The sequence below is a fragment of the Pelecanus crispus genome, chromosome 3 (assembly GCF_030463565.1).
Source record: "Pelecanus crispus isolate bPelCri1 chromosome 3, bPelCri1.pri, whole genome shotgun sequence".
Taxonomy (NCBI): domain Eukaryota; kingdom Metazoa; phylum Chordata; class Aves; order Pelecaniformes; family Pelecanidae; genus Pelecanus; species Pelecanus crispus.
The window spans coordinates 19,009,579-19,034,094 of record NC_134645.1 but is presented as its reverse complement, the minus strand read 5'-3'; the positions used below and the strand labels follow the sequence as shown (position 1 = coordinate 19,034,094).

The window sequence follows — 24,516 nt, the reverse complement described above, 5'->3', positions numbered from 1 at the left end:
CCTATCACTGGTTACCAGGGAGAAGAGATCAGCACCTCCCTCTCAATGTCCCCTCCTCAGGAAGCTGCAGAGAGCAATGCGGTCGCCCCTCAGCTGCCTCCTCTCCAAACTGGAGAAGCCCAAAGTCCTTAGCTGCTCCTCATAGGACATGCCTTCCTGGCTTTTCACCAGCTTTGTTGCCCTCCTCTGGAGGCATTCAGGACCTTCACAGCCTTCTGAGATTGTGGGGCCCAGAACTGCACATGGTTTTCGAGGTGAGGCTGCACCTTGACCGGCTGGTTGTGCTGTGTTTGATGCACCCCAGGATGCAGTTTGCCCTCTTGGCTGCCAGGGCACACCGCTGACTCATGTTGAGCCTGCTGTCAACGAGCACCCCCAGATCCCTTTCTGCACGGCTGCTCTCCAGCCACCCCTCTCCCAGTTCATACTTGTGCCTGGCATTATGCCGTCCCAGGTGCAGAATCCAGCATTTGCACTTGTTAAATTTCATCCCATTAATCATAGCCCAATGCTTCAATCCTTCTAGATCCCTCTGCAAGGCATCCTGTCTCTCAAGAGAGTCAACAGCACCTCCCAGTTTGGCATCATCAGCAAACTTGCTAATGGTACTTTCAACTCCTGCAATCAGGTCATTGATAAATATATTGAACGGAACTGGCCCTAGAATTGAACCCTGAGGAACACTGCTGGTGACCAGTCACCAGCCAGATGTAGTCCCATTCACTGCAGCCCTTTGAGCTCTGCTCTTCAGCCAGTTCTTCACCCGGTGCACTGTGAACTACTTCAGAAGTAAGAGTTAAATATACACTGTAAACCTGAGTATGTCAGTGTTCTGCTTGGAACTGAAAGGTGTGTGGAGCTAAAGCTCTGGACTTCTAGTCATCAACTAGAAGCACAACTGCCTTCAAATAATTACTATGCAAAGATAAAACCTGGGTTCAGTAATTCAAGAGATAAGACAAGAATGTAACACCACAATAAAATAGACTTTGGTCTGGAGTGCACGTCAGGATATAAATCATTAAGCAATTGTTTAGATGCAATATTTACTGTTTTCTTTTCCTAAGGCACAGCTTGTATTTACGATAAATGAACTGAAGTTTTAAAAAACAGCCAGAAAGTAACTTTTTTTTCAGGTGGGTGTGTGCTGGTTTGTTTTTTGATTTTTTTTTTTTGGGAGGGGTCAGATTTTTATCTTTGTAATTCTCCTTTGATTTTTTTTTATGGACATGTGTCCTATTTAAAAAAAAAAAAAGGGCATTAGCAAAATTGAAACTCTGATTAAACAGCTAGGATTTGTCAGTCTGACTTGATTCATATTCCATGGATGTGAGGTGCAATGTAAGCCCACTAGTTCCCTGCAATCTGCCACCTTGTTAACCGATTGATCCCAAAAGAGAGTACAGATCAGTTAATAGCAATGCTAACATAGAAACTTGGCTGGTAGCCAAACAAAACTGTTTCAAATTAGTAAGTAGATTCAAAAAATAAATGATCTTTTATTATACTCACTTAAATTACATTTTACAAATAAGAACAGTTTCACAGCAGCTTTATGCAAGGCAAACTTAAATCCTTGTCACTTTGCTCATGGATTTTTGCACTCAAGGAATCTTTTGACTCACCAGTGTTTAAAATGTCTTATTTACCCTTAAGCTTGCTACCAGGAGAACTATCAAGATTTTTCTTAAATGTCTCTTATTCTCCCTGGCCCACAGCCCCACAGCAGTGTTTTGTAGGATTAGTGTGAATCAGTCATGTAAGATGTGTATAAAAGATGTCAGATAAGGATCCTTCCACATATTAATTCCTTTGGATCATCATTTCAAAGTGCTGCATTAGAGAGAGACCAGAAACTGCTGGTGAGTGTCACCCCCTCCAGGAGGGATGCTGATTTGCTGTCAAGTGGTTCAAATCAACAAAAAAAATTGAATTCTGTTGGTGCAAAAAATCAATCTCCATGCCTCACACTGCACCTAGGAGGTGCTCTACTATTTTTTTTACTCCCCAGGATGCAATTATAGGATTAATTTTTATTTCATAAAGTTAAAAAAAAAAAAAAGCCAAGCTACCAGAAGCAGACATTCATTAAAATAAAAGTAAGGTAGAAAAAAATTCTTTTTCTATTGAAAGAAAGGTTCAGACAGATTGAGGGGTTTTCTCCACAGAAAATGACAACTTCTGCAATTAGTGTGTTTTGAAAGGTCCAGAAGGTTAGATTTTTCAAAAGCATATAAATGATTGCTGGAGTTAGTCTTAACTGCTTTTTGTGCCTTTTGAAATTCTCCTCTGGAGAAGATAAAATACCTCGTAACATTTTTATTATTAATTAGTATGTATAAGTCATTAAAATATTTTGTCTGACTCCTGACCTTCTCTCCAGTTTAATACAGTGCACGCAGTAGGAGAGTGAATGCAAAATTCAATAATTCAATCACTTTTTTTTTTTTTCCAGGGGCACAATAAAATCATAACCTACAGCAGACCTGTATATTTTTGTATATTGTGTGGCCTTATTTTGCTGCTAGATGCTGGATCTAAAGACACAAATCCTCCAGTTTATACAATGTATGGCTTGAAGCTCTTTTCACCTAGATCTCTCCAGTCAGCCAGAGACCATGTAATAGGTGAGTCAATATTTTTCCTAGGACTGTAAAAATGAATTAAGTGTTAGCCGGGGAAGTCTGTGTTTTCCCATGGTGGCAATCAAATGCATGTTATGGAGGCACAACTCTTAAGTCAGATTGATAGAAACATTTGGAATGACTTAAGACAGGGGCGGGGGGCAGCTGGCAACCTTCCCTCATGTAAAAGGAGTTCTTAATGAAATGAGGCTCATAGAAAAGTCTCTATAGAAAACTAACAGTCACTGATGTTATTAGCAAAAGACATCATCTGTGAAATGCAGTTAATCTTTGTAAGAGCTTGTCTGTGTGGAGCAGTTACTGCAGAACAAGCTGAGTTTCAAATTTAATGCCTGGAAGCTAATCCATGCCAAGCCCGCAGATGGACATTCTTCCAGTCATGAAGAACATGGTTTTTCTTGGTTTAGTTTAATCTTGCTGTACACATGATGAGTTAGTGTGGAGCGGCCACTCTGCAGTAGCTCTTCCGACCTGTTTCCTTCTGGATTCATGTCCTAAGGTGGCTGAGGACATTCAGGTATTGCCCCAAAACAGGACTGATGGTCCTTTGGCACTAATTTGGAGTGGCTGCAGCTGGAAATACCCCATTCTGTCAGGATACTTCTTCCTGTTACACACTTGCAGTCTGCAACTGTGACGCTGCTATAGTTGTGTCACAGATACAAGTGCTGAACTGGGCTCAAGTAGTGCAACACTGTTAGGTATGAAGTAGAAAACTTGAAAGGTTACTGTAAAAGTTGTAAAACTTCGCAAGAGCTGTGTCGTAGTGTACCAAAGATGAGCCATTGGTTTGTGAATTTAGAACCAGGAAAACCCACTGTAGTAGAGGAAAAAACTTTGTGATGTAGAGCGTATGACCTTTGCAGTCTTTGTTCACCTGTGATTGTTGTACTTGCTTTTTGCTATACTCAAGTCAGGCTATTACTGCCTGAAAGGCATACTATTTTTAGGAAAGCCTTCTGGTCCTTTATATGGGTTCATTGACTCCCAATCCTTCTCACTAGAAACAGGGGAATAATGAAGACCTGCATCTCACTTATTTTCATTAGCCTCTTTCGTTACTTTCCTTTGGTCTCATTAAAGTTTCTTCTTACATCTTATTTTCTCTGCCTGTCAAAGGTGAACAGTAAAAATGCTGATAAATAATTCAACAAGAATCTTAAATGACTCTTGGGATAGAGATAAATGAAAAACTATAGCAACCAGTATAAGAAAAAAAAGTGTGGTTATAAATGTGCTAATTTTGGCTGGCCTCAAAAGAGATGGTGGAGCAGGTTCTTGAAACAGCCTGGAAGGGGTGGGGGAGAGAGGAAACGCAGGCTCATCTCCCTAGTTGTCATCTGTTTAACGAGAGAGAGAGAAGAAACCATTTCCCTCTGCTTGTCCTCCATTCTTATTTTGCCAGCTCTGGGAACCAGCACATCTGTGGGTGTATTTGTTCAAGTGACGTTTGGTGCCGCACTCTGGCAATTCCTTGCTTGTCTCTATGGGAGTCCCAGCTTCTGGCTGCCATCAATCCTTGCAAGTGTTCACAGTGCAGCTACTTCCCTAAGCCATGGCAGTTGGCATACTCCAGCATCTTGCTGCGCTTTGAGTACAGATTCCCTTAGGCTCTGAAGGTATAGAATTGTTTTGGGCAGTATTTGTTTTGGGAGGGAAGTTGGCCCCACTGACTACCAATGAAGTGTTGCTATTGTTTTGCAGTTTTGCCCATTTGCTAGGTATTTTTGATACCTTTTTATTGGTTTGTCATCATAGGGTGACTTTTTAATTTATATTTTACTCATAATTTATTGTGGTATTCAGAGTTGATATGTTGGGAAATGAAGGGATTTTTGACTGTACACTACATATACCAAGGAAAGGAAAAGTTTTCTATTTAAGGTGTTTACTGTGGTAAGAAGCTAAAGTGATGGAAATCATCGAATGGAGCTACCAAGGAACTAGTGTGATGCTGCATAGCATGCTTATGATAAAAGTCTTGAAACAAGGTTATAAAAGAAAATCAGCAGAAATTTGTTTTATGTGTAACCTAATTACTTAAGAAATGTGGCTTTTAACAGGTCCATTTCTTTGCAAGCAATCTATTTGGGATCTGATTCTGTTTTATTTTAAATTGATGGTGGTTCTGCTATTGATTTATATTAGTTGGGGGATCATGGCTTTAATTCATTCTGACTGTGGTTTTCATCTTGAATTCCTTATTTCAGTTGACCTTTTTGCTAGATTAACATACGTAGTGCAAGTAAGTGCACAGCCAGACAACGTCAGTCACTAAGTGCTACACGTGTTGTTAGTGACAAAAGTAGTTACGCACTTAATGTATGAGTTTTTGTGATGAAACCATTTAAGCATTAGACAGGTGGGTGAAATTCTTTTCGCAGACTTCTCAGAAGAGTAAGTATCAGGTGGTGGCAAAATTGTGTGATAGCAAGTCCTCTGCCTGCTACTTTCAGCAATGACTGAGCTTCTTTCTGTCAGGGGAAGAAAGCCTCTGTGAATGTTGTCCTCTGCTATGCTCAGGAGGGGAAGAACAAAAAGATTGTTTCTCACTGAAATAACACTTTTTTTTTTCCTGTGGAAAAGTATTTATTATTACACAGCAAATGAACTAGTACTCATATATCTATTTTTTTAAAAAATAATAATTTTCTAAACTTCTAAAATGTTTGCAGTGGCATTGTCACTAAGTTACCATCCTATATTTCTCAGAAGACCCAAAGTTTCCAAAGTCAAAATTTGTTTCCCTCCTACGCTTACCTAGTAGCTACTTGTTTAGAAGAAACCTTCAAACTGCAGTGTTAAATGCCAGCAGCTCACATAAGCATCTCTTAGTGGTCCAGCCCTTAAAGGTGGTGTTTTGTATGGAAACGTGTGATGCTTAAACAAATTCTCTCTGGAATTCTTAATGCAATTCTAACTGATTAATCAGTTACTTCTATTGTCTGCTTCCCACAAGGGAAACTACTGCTCCTAAATTCAATCCTTTTGTAAGTGACAACTGTTTATTTTCCTCTCTGTGCACTCCTTTGTGCAGGGTGAGATAAAGTTACCTTAGCTAAAGAAGTTGTTAGGATTATTCAAGATGTTAACAGAGAGAAGGTGAGGTGAGGACATTGCTGTAGTCAATCAGCTTTTCCCTCCTTGTTTACATTCACCCCTATATGTTTTGGTGTACTGACAGTGTAATGTCTCTGGTCTTGTCCTTCCTTCCCCTGCTCTTATTCAGCTTTTTCTGAGGTTGCTACAGCAAAGGCAGTCATTTGGACTGTTAGTCAGTAGTCTAAGATGAGATCTGGCAGTTCTGCAAGTCCTTTGGCGGAGGAACAAGATCTCCTGGGAGTTTCAGCAGTGAGTTTTTGGGATAGTTGATCCCATGGCGAGTCCACATGGCCTGCTGGGCAATTGCTGTCATGCAGTTGTTGTCCTTGCTTTGCTTGGTATGGCTTGGTGGAATATCTAAAAGAAGAGCAGAGTAGTAAAGAAAGGAGATTAATAATGGCATTTGCATGTAAAAGATTAAGACAGTGTTTCCTCATGTTCTTACATATGTATAATTTGTGCCAGCGGCAGGAAGTCGTGATGAAGGGTGCATTGTGAATGCAAATATACTTAAGTGAGCCCTGTCTCTGTTTAACTCTGCGTATGTAATTTTTTTCTTCCTGTGTTTGACTTCCTCAGCAAGATTTACAATATTAGATAGTAGTAGTGTATAATACAATTAAGATAAAAGCTGTCAGATCAAACTCAGTGTATTGTTTTATTTTAGCACAAGATGCATTAGTAAGAGGAGCTGGGAGTAAAATGTGAAATTAGCTTTCAACAAAGAACACAAGTCCTATTAGTACCTTCTTTAAAATTTGACTGGGGTGGGAAGGGGAATAAGTTGTACTAGTGATTTGTTTAATTTGCTTTTTATGAGAATGAATAGGAGGAAACTGCAGTCTTCCTAGCATGTAAACTCACAAATGCATACTTGTTTACGAGGAATAGTGAGTAACACACATCTCTGTCCTTCACCATGCAGAACATTCTGGTACTAGTACAACGAAGCAGTAAGAATATGATTAAAGACATGCATGTATCCTTGAAAGTTGATAGTATTGGAGACTTGGGTCAAGTGTGTGTTTAGATGCTTTGCTAGACAACTGTGCTTAGCATTTTCTAGGGTGGAGCTAAGAGTAAATGGCTGGGAAGGAGGAGTGGCTGGAAGTGAACAGAACATAAGACTACCAGCGCGAATTACCTGAATTAGAACTCCTACTTTTCCTTGACTGTAAGGCAGCCATTTAAATTAGCATTTCTATTTAGAAAGAGACTACGTAAGATGTCAGACTGGGTTTTACCCCTGAGTTTCTTTACTGTTTTAATGTTCTTTCAATACTGCAAAGTCAAGGTGCATCGTGCTAGAAGCTGGAGAAATATTCTGGGGAAGTTTCACTATAGGTTTGTCCATTTTTACGTGCTGCTTTAAGTGGCTGCTGTTGATTGCTGGCAGAGGCAGGATACGGTGATAGCCAAGATACTTAGGACCTTAGCCATTAAAATATTTTTTGTTTGTTTATATTGAATTGTTATACCTGTGCTTGAACCATCTCAGATCCAAGGAGAAAGTTCTGAAGTCTCCAAATTAATATTTCTGTACTTAAAAGAACAAATATAACTTTGAAAGTATTTGAGAGGCAGTGAGGAGGCTACATAATGCTATTTTTCCTGCTGCTGCTTTTATCCAAAATAACGCTTAAAGTTAACCTCTGAGCTTTAGTTTCTTACATGTAAAATAGCATAATTTATCTTGAATACTTGAGAAGGAAAGAGTAATCTTTGCTGCTAAGATTAAGGTATGCTCACTTGAGTAATCTTCAGAATTTATTGCAAAAATTTCTTATTCTGGTATGATGCATGTTTCTCCCCTCCATACATAGTGATGTATGAGTGTGTTCTAACATACATCTTCTTTTTTTCTTTAGTGTTTGTATATTGCTTTCCTGCAATTTCTCTTCTTGGTCTTTTCCCTCAAATCAACACCTTCTGTATATATCTTTTGGAGCAAATAGATATGTTGCTTTTTGGTGGTTCTGGTAAGTAGCTAGTTGCAACCTGAGCTATCCATTTCTGGGCTTATAACCCTAGATTAGAGTATATTATTGCATGTTTTAAAGCACATTGCATGTTAAAGCTCAAACAGCTAATGGTATTTATATAACAGTGGGGTGAATACTAATAAGACTGCCTTGATTAGATTTCTTTTTTGTTTTGAAAAGTTGTATACAAGTTGTGCTATAGGCTGCAGAATGTGGTTGACATCAAAGAGCTCTTTCCTGGCATGTCCAATGTGAATCTTTACTGTTTTTATAAAAAAGAAAAACTTTTAAAAAAAATTTCTGTTAAAACTCCATTTAAAAAATAAAAAAAGTTTGCATTGTTCCATAGTAAGGTGTGTTCACAAGATACTGAATGTGTGATTTTTTTTTTTTATTTTTTTTTTTTTTTGGGTGTTATTTCAGTCAGAGATTAAAAACAAGGCCCTTGAAAGACGATACATTGTGTTTCTGCTTGGTAGTGGTGGTTTTTGTTTTTCGTTATAGATTAAGTAATAGAGAAGATTGGGATGCATCTACACTGTCATCTTAGTTTGGATCAGAAACAAACTTCCTCCTTGTTCCCACTTACCACATGTTGTTGTGCATCATGGAATGATGTCAGCATATGCAAACTGGGTTCCATTTGGTTGAAGCTTAAAAGAAAGTAGCACTGTAAGGGTGCATCTATTGCACTCCAAACACTAATGAGCATGCAGTCTGTGGGACCAGACTAGAGATAGTCTGCAATAAGGCATCTCAAACATGTATATCATGGATATGACATCCTCAGCACTTCTTGTTCTGCAGACCCACTCTTACTGCATCATTCTGCTTGCTACTGTAGACGTAGCCTTTGGCAAGTGCTTAAAACTAGTACAGATGATACAGGTATTCTTTGCTTTTTGTCTCATAAATACTATAGCAGACCTGGAGGAAATAACGTGTTGGATGAAGTCCTCACCCTATCAATAATGATGATTCCAGTATATGTTGAACCCTAAGTAGAGCATGGTTTTGCAGCCCCTGTGTCTCTATTGTTGAGACTGCTGAACTCCTAATTCTGTCTGACAGCTTTTCCTACCCTGTTTCTGGGAGCTCTCAAAGGAGGTTATAGCAAGAGATCAGCTGGCACCCTTTAAGTTTGCTCACGTATCAGTATAGTGCAAATCATGGTTGACCGAGTAAGTTAGGATGCTTTTGGATGATACCAGAGCCTGTGTCTCAGGAGCAAAGGGAAGGAGGAAAATTCCACACGGAGTTTGACTAGAAAATTACCAATTTTGTAGATCACTTCATTCCTCCTTGGTAGCAACATGGCATGCTGATATTTTGGCAAAACAATGTTCAGTACAAAAAGCAGTACTGTGGGACCTCAGGTCAATGGAAAACACATGGAGTACAGGGCTTTCAGTCTTAGCTGTAAACAGTTTTGTGAGCTTGTTTGGGGCATTGAAGGTGTTCTCTGAACAACCAGCTTTGATATCTGATTTTAATCTCTATACCTTTCGTGATGCAAGAGCTTCTTTTTTTTCTTTTGATTGCACATTCTCATTTAGGAAGAAATTAACATAATGTCTGTATTTCAGCTGCTGCTGGGTTCATGTCTGCACTATACAGCATTTCCCGAAGCTTTGTGGTTCTGATAGTCCTATATGCTTTCTGCTTCAGTGCAGTGAAGGTAAGCCAGAAAAACAACACTGCAAAAATTCAAAATTTCAAGGTCAAAATTCATATAACCTAGGGAGACCAGCATGGTTTTGTGCTACGTTGTCATTGTTGTTTATCAAGATAAGTTTTACAAGTCATGCTTCAGATTCTGCCTATTAGTTACACTGAAAGAGATGGAAACTGTAGTAGAAATACTGGAATATATGTGTGTCTAATACCTGTGACTGTTTGCCTCTTATATGTGTCAGTCTGAAATCAGCCACTGAATTTCCCCTACAAAGACTAACAGCAGCCTTGGCTTAAAAAGCTGGAACACCTGTTGACTGGTATAAGCCAGGCTGAATTTGGTCAAAATTCCTAGTAAGGTCCATATTTCTGAAGGAAAAAAAGAAAGGATTTTGTTGTTGCTTCGTAACAGTGTGCCTAAGAACTTAAATGTCCAGAGTGGGCAGACCAGTGGACAGACCACTGGACCATCTAACCTAGTAATGTGTCTGTATCAAAAGGGAAAAGCGGTTTAGGAATTTAATGCAAGCCAGATGACTGTTTGCCACTCTTCTCCCTAATATTCCACCAGTATCTACAATTGTTGTATTAGGGATGTTGGAGAGTGTGTCCCTGCTTATTTCACTTGGTATCTGTGGATTTGTTGTCTTTGAATTTGCTGAGTCCCTTCCTGAATGTGCCAGTCCTGCCTGTCTCCACAACTTTGTGCCAACAAATTCCAAAAGTTCACTGTTCTGTGTGCAAAGCAGTGCTGTCCTTCATTGGTTTTAAACTGATCTGCTAATTTCACCAAGTCTTCCGTATGCAGGATTTTTGAAAGAACTGTTCTGCATTCACCATATCTGCTGCCTTTGTAGTTCTGTAGGCATCAGTCATATCCCTCCCAGCCATCTGCTCTTTCAACTGAGGAGTCCCAGCCTTTCTAGTGTCTCCTTAGCTGCTCTCTCAGGAGTAGCTAAGTTAGTTGCCCTGCTGTGTGCCTTGTCTTACTCTGTTATGACCTTCAGATGTGGAGAGCAGATTGTGTGTGGCGCTCAGGATGCGGGTGTGCCACGGCTTTATATGCTGGCAAAATGACTGGCTGCCTTGTTCTCAGTACCTTTCCCAGTGATACCCAATGTTGGGTTTTTTTGGCAGATGCTGCATTTTGAGCCATATTCAATCTAAAGCTTTTTTTTTTTTTTTTTTTTCCCCCCAGTTAATGTATATGTATTCTGCATTTTTTGTTTTATTTAAAAAATAGCAGTGAAATTTTGGCTGCCTTCATCTGCTGTAAAATTCCCAGTGACCACAGCAAGACCAGAATTTCATCTTAGGCTTGTGATAAAATTTACCCTTTAAGGGACAGTCTTTTGACAGTGTTTCATTACAAGCTAGATGCTGTCAGTGCCCGTGCAGGAGTTCACCGGGATGTGCAGAGATTTACAAGCCGCTCTTGACATCTTGCGGACATACATGAGAGGATGCTTTATGGTGCTACACATGCACAGCACGCACAGAGATCCCAATATGAGGTTCTACAACAGCCAAGGATGTATCATGTCAACACCCAGGCTGGCAATTTACACAGATGAGAGGAATGATCAGATGTTTCTTTAAGGGAATTCTTTAAGGAGCATAAGCATTTCTATAATGGCTTTTAACAATTTTCCACTTAAAATTTTGAATAGGAGCCTTAAATCAAAAAACCTCGATTATAATACCTTAATGATCTCTCACAGATGATCGGAGCTGGCTGTGCACGTGTTTTTAACCACTCCCAAGAGTAAGGTAAAATGTGTTAAGTCACCTTTTTATCTTGCCCCTGGATGGCTTGAGTCCATACACATTGAATTATGGCAACTCAGCTGCTGACTGTTGCTGCGTTAAGACACTTTAAATTAAATGTCTTTGAACATGTGTACTCCCAGGGAATCTCCTGTCACCAGGCTCACCCAGTGTATCAGTTATACTGGTTTGACCTGACCCAGCTGTGCGATGCTAGAAAGCTTAACCACTTCTTATGTGGTTTCCTAAAGTAGCTAGTATTCCTGCTACCGTTTTCTGGCTATATTAATGATTTGGCAACTGGCACCTGGAATGGAGAAGGTGGCTCTCTGTAACGATGAACAGAGTGAGAAAAATCTGTAATGGGGGGGAGAAACAATGAGAAAAATGGAAAGAGCTGTACAGAAGGAAGGAATTGAGTTAAACCACTGTTCAATAGGCAAATATCTGGGGAATTGATAATTTTTTCCCCTAAGGTTAGCAGAGGGCAATTCACTAGTTGAGGGTAGGGAAGTTGTGTGATGGATACTTTAATAGTTTTGTAAACATTATTAAAGAAAAGCCTCTTAAAATATTCTACAGACTCCTTTCTCAACATAATACTTTAAATTACAGCATGCAGGTGGCTTTGTAGGTAAGCAGTCTCTTCATGGATTAGACTTCAAACTGCTTAGAAATATACTTTTTAATGCTACCCTGAAGTTGTAGAGTGCTGTGAAAGATTTACAAGATATCTGTTGTAAATTACCAATATTAAGTGCAGACTTTCTGTTCACACAGAAATTACAGTTAATTTGAATTTTTATGGCAGTGTTCTGTTGAAGGCACTTCTGAGGAGGTTAATTTAAAGCATTTAAAGATGATTCCACTTGCTTCAGCTAATAATTTCAGTCTACTGGGGTGCTTGAAATTTCATACTTCTTTTTCTTCTAGAAGTTATTAAATAAGCACTTGTGTTGCCCCTCCTTGCCTCTTCAGTCAGGTCCCGAGATTTTTTTACTCTTGGACTGTTGTCTGTAACATTGCAAGAGAATGATTCTGTCAGTTGTATTCTTTGGTTGGTGGCAGAGTAGGAATTGGTTTAAATGTCAGAGAAAAATCTTGATCCTGAATAGGGACCACTGTGAAAGGTGGTCTAATACTGCCCTCTAAGAAACTAGAACTGTTTTGATATGTAGTGAACAACAACAACTGATCCTAACCAAATGAAGATTTGGATTTTTTGGTGCACTAGAAATTGCAGAGCTTAATTCAAAACTGAGCAAATGCTATAGTCTGTTTCATTGAGGTGTTTGCACAGCAGTGATAAGTACATGGTTTTCTTTAAGATAGAAATGGCATTTCTTCCACACTTGCACTTTACAGCTATTCTTTATTTTTCATTCTTTTCACTTTTAGTCAGTTTGGCAAAACAAACAGAGCAAAATTTTCAATATTTATGGAGGTAAAAAAGTCATTACAATCAAAAAGATTTAGGGCAGGGAAATGTGGTAGACTCTCTGGCACAGGATTTCTGGGTTGCAAAGCTTATTTCTTGGCTGAAATGTAGCATCCTCAAATGTAAATTCTGTTTATTGGCAGAACATCTTACAGCTCAGCAGGTGTAACTAGCAGGGTTCTATTTCCTGAAATTGCAGAGGAGAATGGATCTCTAAGTGGTTGTGTGCTTTTTACTAGTGAACAATTGCTCACATCAAATGCCCAGGCTGAAGACCCATTCCAATGGGATGGTTGAGCTTCTCCTTCCTTAAGTGGTTTTTGTGTTCTAATTATTATCTTGCAGGGTGAAATAGTCTCACCTCAATTCTCTGTGTACATTAATTATTCCAAAAGGAAAGATATTATTCCTGAAGTTCATCAGAATAATAATTAATTTACCACACAATTTTCTTTTTTATTAAAATAAAAAACAATGTGAATTTATAATAGATCTGTGTTCTTAAGTGAGTTTTTCTTGTTCATTTTTAGAACAGCAACTATAGATGTACGTACGATAGTTTGATTTCAGAGTAAGAAGTACAAGGTATTGCATCTGAAATTATAATAGATAATTTCTCCAGAAAATGGCAAAAACCAAAATAGCTGGAATTCCAGGTCTCCATCCATGAGGCCTTGAGGACTGATGGACAAGACACTGTTCATCACTGTTATCAGTCAAAGGAACGTATTGTGAGTGGAGCAGGTTTTCAAGTCGCTGTCTGACATAGCTGGTAAACAGAAGTCATTCCCTCTGGTGATGATGCAGAGTCTCCTGGATAGATTTTTGTTTTACGGTCGTGTTATCCCAGTGAGGCAAAGGTGGTTTGGCTACAGCTTTCAGGTGCTGTAAAGCATCTCTTCATACATCTTATCCCATGACACATCCCTGTCATGACTGATACGACACCAGCTGCTTATCCAGCCTTACTTACAGCGATACTGTGAACTTGATTTCAGACAAGAGAGCAGATAAATGTCTTAGCTTCTGAAGTGCAAAGACCTGAGCTTCTCCTACTTAATTTGAGCTTTTCTTTATCTCCTGGGCCTCTGTTTAGTGGTATCATCACTCCTTATTCCAGTTCTTTCCAGGTCCTCTATGAACTTTCATCTACTTTTGTTTAATAAAAAGCTCTAAATCCTGAACATGGTTTTATCACCTCTTATGGTCATTCCTTGGATTGTTACATATAATAGCAGCAATTTTTCAGCTCGCTGCTTTTTTGAAGCTATTGGGTAACTGAGTTCAGTTTAAAATTATCTGTGTTCACTTCAGCCTGGCTTTATTTCTGATCTCAGCTTCCGTCCTGTAATCTTGAACAGAAATTGGCAGTTCTAATAGCTACTTTAGCTTTGATATATGAAAGGGTTTTCTCTTTTTCCTGGAGGAGATGTTTTTATTTTCAGATATTACATCCATCAAACTGGAGATGTGGGAACTTCTGTGCCATCTTTTTCACTTGACTAGAATTGCCTGATGTGCTGATTTTTGTTTCCTGCTCCATCTGTTTTGTGGTCTGTGCCCAAATATTTAACAGATTTTTTTTTTTTTTTTTTTTTTTTTTAAAAAAGTTAGGTATGCCCTCCTACTTTTTCCACAAATATTCAGTCTGGAATTTAGCCATCTTGATACCAATCTTTAGCATTCCAGCACATCAGTGTTTTGCTCTGGGGCAGAAGACCACATCCCTCAAGGTTTCTGGAATCAGTAAGTCCTTCTCTTCTGCCTTCTGTTCCAATGAGCTGGTTTAGATTTGAAACTTATCCAGAACCAGTTAATTATTTGTCATCCAGCTTTTTTTCTTTTTTTTTTTTTTTAAACTGCTTAAGGAACTTGTGGTTTATCTTAACCAGCCTGGAAAAATTTCAGATTTTGGACTTGGGTCAGAAAAATTAAACTGATGTGAATGTGTTCATGTGTGGCACAGCTGCCTCCTCCAGCTCTGTGTAGGTTCATATTTTTTTTAAAGAAGGTTATATAGTTTCCATTACCTTATGCCTGAAGAAAGTATTTTCTGGTAACTTATTTATTGCTTCAATGGACAGTTACTAAAAATCCTGTGTGTATTTTAAACCATTCTCAGGTCACATTGATGTAGTTTGGTTTGTTTAATAACAGTGCTTCTTGATTCCTGTTTTCAATGACGCAGGCTTCATCTGTGTACTAATAATTTTGAAATATCTGTCTTAGGGTTTTATAATGGGAAAGAATTGTAAGCATACATCTCCCTCCATCTGCTAAGAGTGCCCAAATAAATTTATAAACAGCACTGAATGGGCCCCTGTGTATAGGCAGAATTCCTGGATATGTAAGTGACCAAAAATAGAAGTATAGGATTATTAGATAGCTTTGTTTCTACTGCATAAAATACTTCCAGCCCTGTTGGAGGTTTTGAAGACAAGGCTCATCAATTTTATGTACTTTCCAATTTAGACACCCCTGAGGCTCAAGCAAGAGCTGTTAGGAGTGTTAATTTTGGAGAGAATTGTCACATATCACGCATTTCAGTGAGCAATGTTTGCAGCCGTAGTCAGACTTACACTTTAGTCATAACTTTAACAGTTATGATCTTAGTTTTCTGCAATATGAACTTACTGTCCAGATATAACAGCAAAAGTAAATTATATCTGAAGAATCTGATATGGCCCAGGGTTACTCTTATAGAAGTATGTCACTGTATAGGAATGTAGAAATCTGCACTTCTTGTTTAGGATAAACCTACCATTATGTGAAACATGAATATCCATGCCCCCTGCTTGAAGTTGTTGCTCATCTTACTCTCTAGCTGAGGAATCCTAGTCACAGACCGGCACGCTGTTGTGTAAGGTGGTGTGCGCGCACACATGCATACCCATGCATAAGTCCCATCCTTGTGGGTTTTAAATTTCAGCAATGAAAATATGGTCACAGATAACAGTTGGGAGTGCAGAGTTACAGAGGCAACATTGCTCAGAATGGGTAGTGATATCTGTATTCTGGTAGCTTATCACTGGTCAGGTTTTTGGAGCTCTTCTGGGAAAGTAATGTTTTGTTCTCTATGGATGATGGGAAGATAAGGCTGGTGGGCATCTCTCCCAAGAATTTGTCTCTAACCAGTATAATGCGAGGTCCATGAATAATTCACATTTCCCGGTTGTTAGTGTTCTCTGAAAATGAGTATCCATGGTAATATAGTTAAGCTTATAGTTAACCTTGTAGAGAACAAGTCATTGTTACTATTTTCTCATACCTTTGGAGCTGGGGGAGTACTTCCTTTTACAATCCCATTCAGAAAGTTTTTGTATGTTCAGAAATAGGATGATAGTATTTCTTTTGATTTGCCATCACACATGTGGAATGGCTGACTGTCAACAGCTGTCCTGCATATTGTTTGATATGAGCAATAGCATAGATCCATGATGCGGCTGGGGACTGGAAGAGAGGAGAAAGACCTCCCAAAAAAATTGATTGAATAATGATGAAATTACAAGAGAGTGGAAAACTAGATGATGTCTCTTCTTTGTGAAGAGCAACTGGAGTTTGTCCCCATATTTAAAAAGACAGTCAGTATGCAACCACCTTCAATGATGGTAATGCTGCAGCAATCTGCAAAGTCTGAGTTGAGAGGAATATTCTGGTTTCAAAAAAAAAAAAAAAAAAGTTAGCAGGAATTTCTACTTACCACAATGGTTCTGCTGTGTTCAGAGCACTTTTTGTCTCTGGAGCAGGACATATGATTTATTTTAGCATACCTTGGAAAGATAAGAGTTTGCTATATGCATTTTTTTTAAAGGAAGAAAGAAGCAAAAAGGATAAATAAAGTAGGACAGAAAACTACTATCACCACTTTTTGAAAATACATTTGCCTCACAACCTTTACCAGTGGTAAAAGGGTTGTAAGTTCAAAGACACCTTTATCTTCCTTTTTAGTGGGTAGTTTGGGGATTAGGCGATTCTGTGGTTGAAATGGAACGCCACCACCCCGACCACTGGGTCTGTTGTAACTCATCACTGTCATCCTTAACCCTGTAAGTCCATTTCAGTTGTTTTAAAAATGACTACATGAGTGTCTGCATCACAGTTAAAACTGTGTATGAAAGCACTACATGGCATCTCAACCAAATGAGGGAAAGTAGGAAGTCAAACTTCCTGTCTAGTATGACATATAATACCAGCTTCCAAGACTAAAACCTGTCATTCCTGTTTTCCCACTGAGAAGAATCATTGTCCAATTGTCAGCTATATTGGGTTTTTTAATCTTTTTAATTTAAAGCTCTACCAGGCATCATTAGTGGGGGAGGAAAATGACAAAATGGAGCAGGGTACCTCACACTGATGCTGGAAAAATGACACCTTTGTTCATTCTCATCTTTTGTACAACATTGCGTAGCATTATTCTGGAAAATTCTGCTGTCTCAGCAGATAGCAAATATTGGTGCCTGCCCTTCCTGTCTCCCTGGCTCCCTGACAGCTGAGCTTTGAGGGGACAATGACACTGTGGAACTGGAGCACAGGCCAGCCAAATGCAGAAGCTCTGCGTAAGATACAGAAAATATAGAAGAGTTCCAGAGACGTTAATATGAGGAATCAGCCATGTGCAGTTTTACAGCAGAAATAGGGCGAAATGATTTCTCAAACTGGCTACTGATACATTTCAATACCCGGGTACGTTGCTGGGCTTTTTATGGTATTTTGCTTTTGAAATAAGTTTCAGGGCAAAGCGGCAGTCATGCACTAGAAGCTGCTGGGTGGATCTCTGTGCAGTTGTATTGCCCTGGAAATGCAATGGGTAATTGGATGGGCTGTGATTCAGCCATTTTCAGAACATTTTGACCCCTGTTAGTTTTCTTTAGTGTTTTGAAAAATATTAGTTTCTTACCTGAGACTAAGTATGGGAAAAGTTAATTCACAATGTATTTGGCCGCAAAACTGGGAACAACGAAATGAAGAGTGGAATTGGATGGCAAAGTTTAACTTGTCAAACAAATGGTGCTGGATGCTTTCAGTAATAGAGTGTAACTCTCTCTCTTGTTTGTAATGACCATTTTAAGTAGGATCGTTCACAGAACTAGACACTTCTTTCTTTCATCTTTGTGATGTTCAGTAGTATGTTGAGGGGAAGGTGATTCTTAGAATTAAAATTTTGCTTCTGTGATACCAGTTCTTATGATAATGGGAATTTCATAGTTATATTCCAAAGAAACCTCACATTGCAGCAGGTGGTTTGTCCCTTAACAGCAAATTAATTTGTCTTACCCAGGTATTCATTGCCCCTGAAAGAAATGCAATCTTTCTTAATGTGAGTCAGCTTTGCGAAGAAATCATGCATATCACTTGGCAAAATAGGATGAATAAACCCACTTTATTCTGTGAAAATATTGGTCCTGTACAAGTTGTGAAATTTTTGAAGCAAAAGACATACTGCAGAAGATGCCTTGTTCATACTAGCTGAACAAGGCTTAAAGTTTCACAGGTCCTACAAGCATTGTGTCTCAAAACCTACCCAGAAAGTGCTCTAGTATCAGGAACTAGTAACCTCACATTCACTTGATCAGGTAGAAGTTGTATGGAGGCATTGAACAAGCCTAATAAGTGAAATGGCTATGGATCTGATCCACTGAGTTTCTGTGTCCTTCAGAGCCAAAATCTGTGCCCATTTACAGCCAGGACTCACAAGTATGTCTTGGGATGCCTAATTTGTAGCTGAGGACTCCACAGATGAAGCTGGTCTTGATAAGTGTTCCTTAAGCTTCATGTTCTTTCTCTTATTATTTCTAGCCAATGTTAGCTGTTTAGTCACCCAGAGACAGTTTCTCATCTTGATTATGGCCAGAGTGTGCTGGCAAGTATGTAAATTTTCTCTTCTTTCCCTTCCTGGGGATGTCATGTACGGTGGCAAGTGCTCTCCCTCTCCACTGTGTTATCATCCAGGCAGGGCCTGGATGTAACATACAAAGCAACAGAAAGATTTCACAGTGAGGTGCCAGAACTGTATCCCACTGCCTGATTTAGGTGATGTTGGCATTTGTTGTATGCAGTCTGGCCACAGGTCAAGTAACTACATATCAATTTAGAGTTTAGACAAATACAGTGCAGTTCATTTCACTCGCATCTCATTTTAATAAGCATTTGTCTCTAGTGTTTCATTAAAGAGGAAAGAAAACCTGCCTTTCATGTGGTTTCCTAGCTAATTGCTGATTATAGAGGAATTACATAATATGATCACAAAACATGCCTCTAATCTCAGTCTTTTTCACAATAATAGACTTTGATATGAAAAAGGATTTTCAGTCCGTGGTAGATGGCGTACAAATTTAGATGCTATGAGTTTAACACTGCATGTATGGCTTAATTTTTTTTTTTTTTTTTTTAAAAGCAGGCCAAGTTCTGCATTCCTAACTTGCAAATACTCTGCTTTCTGTCCTCCTGTTCAGGAACCCTGGGATGCACAACACATTCCAGCACTGTTCTCTGCTTTCTGTGGCCTGCTAGTTGCACTTTCTTATCACCTCAGCAGACAAAGCAGTGACCCATCTGTACTGATGTAAGTTGCCTGCAAATGTTACTTATTCATTACTGTGTACAGCACACTGGTTTCAGAACCGCAGGGACTGTCTCCTGAAAGTATTGTGGTGAGGTGGAAATGCCTCACCATGTCTGCCTGGTTGGTATCAGTCCTGTAAATAAATGAAGTGCTGCAGTCAGATCACCAGCAAGGCTGATGCTCTTTAAACAGCGCTATCCAAATTCTCTGAAGCAGATTTTACCCTCTGGAAAATTGTGTGCTTGCCATGTTGGAGGACAGCGATTTAGCTGAGGGGGCTCTCAGGCTACTGGAGTTGCAGATCCATTGGGTAGCACCGTGGCAAGGAGAAAGGGCACTTGATGTGCTGGGAAGATGGCTCGATTCCAGCTCTTGCTGAGGGTTACTGTCAGTAGGCTACGCTTCTCTGTTTGAGATTAATTCTTTCCTTTTCTGCTCTGACATAGTCTGCTAGAGGTAGCTGAGGAAAGGTAGTGTGTATTAAGAGCTGCCATTGAGAACAAGGGAAGTCCAGGGGAGAAGTCCCCAATATTGTGATCTGCAGGTGGAGGTGATGTGGGAGAGGCCTATAGATCTGTAGCTCAGGGGTGGCAGACATGAGTTTTCCTGTGTGGGAACTCTGCTATATAGCTGTCAGGGGGACTGTGGTGGCCCATGAGCTGCCAGGCATCTACATTTATGGCTGTGGGATTTAGCAAGCAAACAGATTTTATGCAGCCAGTATCAGCATGCCGTCTGGGATTCTGCTTCACAGGCAGCTCAGTCTTACGCTAGAACAGTGCAGAGGGTCTGTGAGGAAACCCACTGGTTCTCTCCTTTGATTCATGAGGTGTGTTGTGCATGTCTTGAGGTGAGGCTCTTTAGTGTATGAAGATTGTAGTAGGCATATGGTAAGTCAGGGTGGTTGGACTCATAATTCTGTAATGCAGGAGAGAGAGCAAGGAAGCGGAGAGCTTTTTAGGCCATTCAAGATTATATGTGAAGAGAGAAACTTGGGAAAAGGAGAAGAATTCTGATGAGGAAGGAAAGGGTATAGGGCACTGGTAGAAAATTGGCATCCCAGTAAATCTTACTGAAGAGTTGAGAAATTCCTTCTTTACCATCCAGAAGATTCAGGGAATCTGATATTTATACATTACTAGGTTCCGATGCGGCAAAGCAACAAGAACTGCTTAGATCTATTGCCGTTAACTACATCCAAAACCTACTGTGTCTGGCACGGATGTTGATTAGACCTGGATCAAGCTTTGTGTAGGTAGTGTGTAGTTCGGCTGTTACAGTATGGAACTTGGGTATGGAAGGAAACGAAGCTGTGTGCTGTATTAGGGAGATTTGTTTAGCCTTGGAGTAAAATTTACACAGGTAAATTGCAAATCAGCATGGAAGCATGAGCTCTTTCAATTTTGAAGTAATGTAAATGTATTCTTCTCTCCCACTCCCCAGGAAGGACACACCAGTTCATTAACTTCTTTAATAAAACAGAAACTTGTCTTTCCTTAAAACAGAAGTTTTAAGGAAGTAATCTTAAACCATTAAATGCATTTCAACTTTTAAATCTGGCTACTGATTTAATAACATTCTTAATCAAATCTTCAGCAGCTGAAATGGTTGTTAAATATCTTAAGATTAAGAATATGTGTGTAACAACATCAGATGTTTATAAACATGATAAAAATTTATAATCCTTAAAAAAAGAAGTTTTAAGACTTTTTTTTTTTTTTTTTTTAAATAGCTCTGAACTTAGTTAAGGAAATCGGAAACAGTATTTAAGGGATGGCCTGTGTAAACTTCAAGATGGAGGAGGAGGTACTACATAAATCTTGCACTCAGGATTAATACACAATTTATACAGAAATAGCTTCTTTGGCCTTTCTAATGTGGGTCTAAACAACTCCCATATTGCTTTCAGCTTAGCTGAAATACTAATAAAGGGCATGAATGGAATAGTACCTTCTCTGCTCATTCCTCTAATTGACTGAGGTACTTTGATTGGACTGCTGAGACTCCTTAATATTTGACAAAGACGTTCAATCCTGATCAGAGGTAGAGCTGGTTTGTGTCAGTCTCCAGCTATACATAGATAAGATAGCTACTGCATACATGAGGAAGGAAATCTGAGGCTGTTTCTCCTCCTCCTCTGTCCCGCAGGAATATTCATATCTGTTACACATGTTCAGAAGTATCCTAACTAGGATTTCTTTTTTCCACAGGTCCCTTATTCAATGCAAATATGTCCCTCACTTTCTACGTCAACAATTTGAAGATTCATCAGCAGATCCACTCCCAGAAAAGATGAGAGAATCAGTGGTAAGACCTTTCTTTCATTACTTTCTGTTCAAAGCTCTCTCCCATCCATTTTCCCCACTAAGGAACCTTTTAAATATTCTCATTTAGTAATTTAAATATTTAAATTACTAAAAGCACAGAAAATGGGAGTATCTCCATCCTGTTCCTTTAAATCCACAGATGGAAACTAAGAGAAGTTCTTCTAGATCTTCTTTCCAGTGACGCTGGAAAGGAGAAGGGAGATACCACAGTTTTCCTTTCTGAAGGGTTCCTTTGAAGGACTCGGCAATATTGATTCATTAATACAGTTGATGGGAAATGCACTCTTAGAGCTTGGGGATTGAGGCATCTCGTCCTCGTACTGAGCGCGCTAATGCAGGTTCTGTGCATAGGGTTACAGCCTGGCAGCCTGCGTGTGCAAGGTAGGCTGGATTGTTCAACAAGCGTTCAAAAAGGTGAGCAGTCCTGTCAAACTCCCTGTCTACACTGGGCGGGGACAGGATTTGGTCCACAGAATTAAGTGTGTTTAAAACAGCCCCTATTCATTCTTTTTGTAGGGCTAGGAGTTGAGCTGGTTTTCAGGAATGCCTTTTTCTGTGCTAGGAAGTACTCTTGACTGTATGCTCCCCACCCCAGGTGAGCCAGGTAGAGCACAGCACAGACTTGGTACCTGGAGATGGAAGAAGCATGTGAAAATTCACTAGTATGAGAGAGGGACGTACATGCCTGGTGCCAAGCATTGCCATCTCATCCTCTCTTCTTTGCTTGGCAGGCTGTTTATTTCGCTGTTTATTTCTCCCTGTCTGGCATGTAGCTCTAAGTCTCTTGTCAGCTTATTTCACACTTCAGCTTAAACATCCAAAGTGACCCATCTTCTTTTTTGTGTCTTTTTATATAAACAAACTCACTAACTGTTACCCAGGGGAGGTTGATCTTATAAAGAGTTCATGTGGGGAGATTGTCAGAAGTATGAAGGGGTGTTTGACATTTCTTAGTCATGAACTGTCCTGCTTCCTGGCTGTCAGACAGCCCTTCCTCCTGACCACATCCCTAATGCCTGCACCTGAGCATTTGCAATCTAGGCAATTACTCCTAAATTCCTGAATGCTTGCAGAAGCAAGGAGCATTCAGAGTGGCTGGAAGACAGACTGCCTTTTTTTGACCCTTAGACATGACCTGAGAGTCCATAGTGCCTAGTGGTACAGGTTGCTAGTGCAATAGCTGGCCTGGTCTCCAGATGTCCCTTCAGAGGGATGCATCTCTCCTGTACATCTTGTATCATATTTGTTGGGCATTTTATAAGGTGTTACACAGCCTACATTCAGCACATCAGTTGATCCCACACTACCAATGTTTTCTACTTTACTTTGCTAAGCTGCTGCTTAAATTGTTATTTCCTACCATGTATAATGTTATTTTAAACTGCTTACTCTAATAAGGCCCATAAGATTAAGTGATATGTCTACTGTTGCTTGTATTGAGCTACAGTTTCTTGCAAACTAAATTGTTTGCAATGGGGTCACACTGCAATATGAATGCCCAGCTAGTAACAGAGTAAAAACCAAAGTATTTATGTTAAAGTTTTGCTATATTCTGTGGTATTCCTGACCTGTAAGTTACTGCCACAGTTCACTGTCAGTTCATTCTTGTACATGGGCACTGTAAGGCAGATGTAATGGAAAGCTTCTCATTCCTCTGTATTTATATCCCACTTGTATCTTTTGCTAATAGCGCCCTTCTTAGAGCAATACAGAGTCTGATCTCATCTGTTCTGCAGATGGAGCCTTGCCAGGGGACTGAAGCAGTTACTGCGGCTGTCTCCTTAACTGGCTTCATTTCACAGTGCAGAGGGAAACCTGGAGCAAGACTTCAATATATTGAAAACAAGAAACAAAAGAATGAACAAATTTGCATCTGAAATCCTGGCTGTGTTTTCCAAACAGAGTCGTGCTGCAGACTCTCAGACCTGTGTCTGTGATGTGGACAGGGATCTGATGTCTTGCACTAACACGGTTACCATGTGGTTCAGCCTCACTTGAGCCCTTGAGCCACTGGGGAGGAAGGTGCAGAAGCGCAAGGAAGGATGGTGGTGGGACTGGCCAGGCATAGGACTTCAGTTCTTCTCTTCACCATGTCTCATTCCTGTCATGTTTTGCCAGTGGTTTTTTGCATTTAATTAAGTGGGATTCCTGGCACCTTTTGCTTTCCAGGATGTACCTGGTTTTGGCGATTGGCACTTTTCTGCTCTGTACATTTGATACTCCATGCTGCTGCTGCTGCTTTTAGACAGAGGCTGCTTTCCTTCAGTGTTGCTGGAGCTTGCTAATTCTTTGCCTTCATTTTTTTTTTTTTCCCCCTCTGTCCGGGCTTCCCTCTATCTGTATAAAAACTGTAAGCAAATGTGTTTGCTTACAATGTCAATTAGTAGTGCTAATTCTTCCACACTGGGAGATCTCCTGAAGAAAGAGAGGGCAATTTCTGAGTAATGCAGGCTCGTTGCCTAACCCCTGTGTTATCTGGTACTTCTGTCTCAATTAAACACTAACCAGCTTGCCAGGAGACTCCCACTGCTATCACACAGTGCAGTGCTAATAGAGCAAGTAGGGAAGAACTGAGCCAGGAGAAAATACATGTGCCTCAAGTTTGAGGAGCACAATCAAGCCACAGTCTCTGATGACTTGCTTCAGCAACAGCAGTCGTGTTTAGGATGTAGGACTCAGCTGACTCTTAAAAGCCAATTTTAAATAGCTTCCAGAACTTCTGCAAGGGGATCTTCAAACAGTTCAGAAACTGGGTGAAACAATATGTCAGTATTTGAAGGGTATTTCATGGTGGTAGTTTGTTTTTAACTCTTGGAGTGCTCCTCTGCAAGGAAAGTATTCCTAACCCCCTGTCAGTGGCAAGAGATGGCAGGATGCAACACAACAGCCAGCCTTGCCCTGGTCTATATACAGACATATGGTCTACATAACATGCCATTTAAATAAGACCCATTTTAATCAGAAATCCTGAGGCATACAGAACCAAATCGCTTCTTCAAGGAGCTGAAAGCAAACAAGG

At 39.8% G+C, this 24,516-nt stretch overlaps 1 protein-coding gene across 1 annotated transcript in view; it reads left to right on the top strand.

Moving 5' to 3' along the window:
• PCNX2 (pecanex 2) overlaps positions 1-24,516 on the top strand; it is a 164,026-nt gene that overhangs the window by 48,047 nt on the left and 91,463 nt on the right. Inside the window, exons 13-17 of the mRNA XM_075707554.1 lie at positions 2,456-2,627; positions 7,616-7,726; positions 9,316-9,407; positions 19,061-19,170; positions 21,381-21,477. Of these exons, the coding sequence (XP_075563669.1) occupies positions 2,456-2,627; positions 7,616-7,726; positions 9,316-9,407; positions 19,061-19,170; positions 21,381-21,477 (582 nt within the window). The remainder of the gene's footprint in view (positions 1-2,455; positions 2,628-7,615; positions 7,727-9,315; positions 9,408-19,060; positions 19,171-21,380; positions 21,478-24,516) is intronic.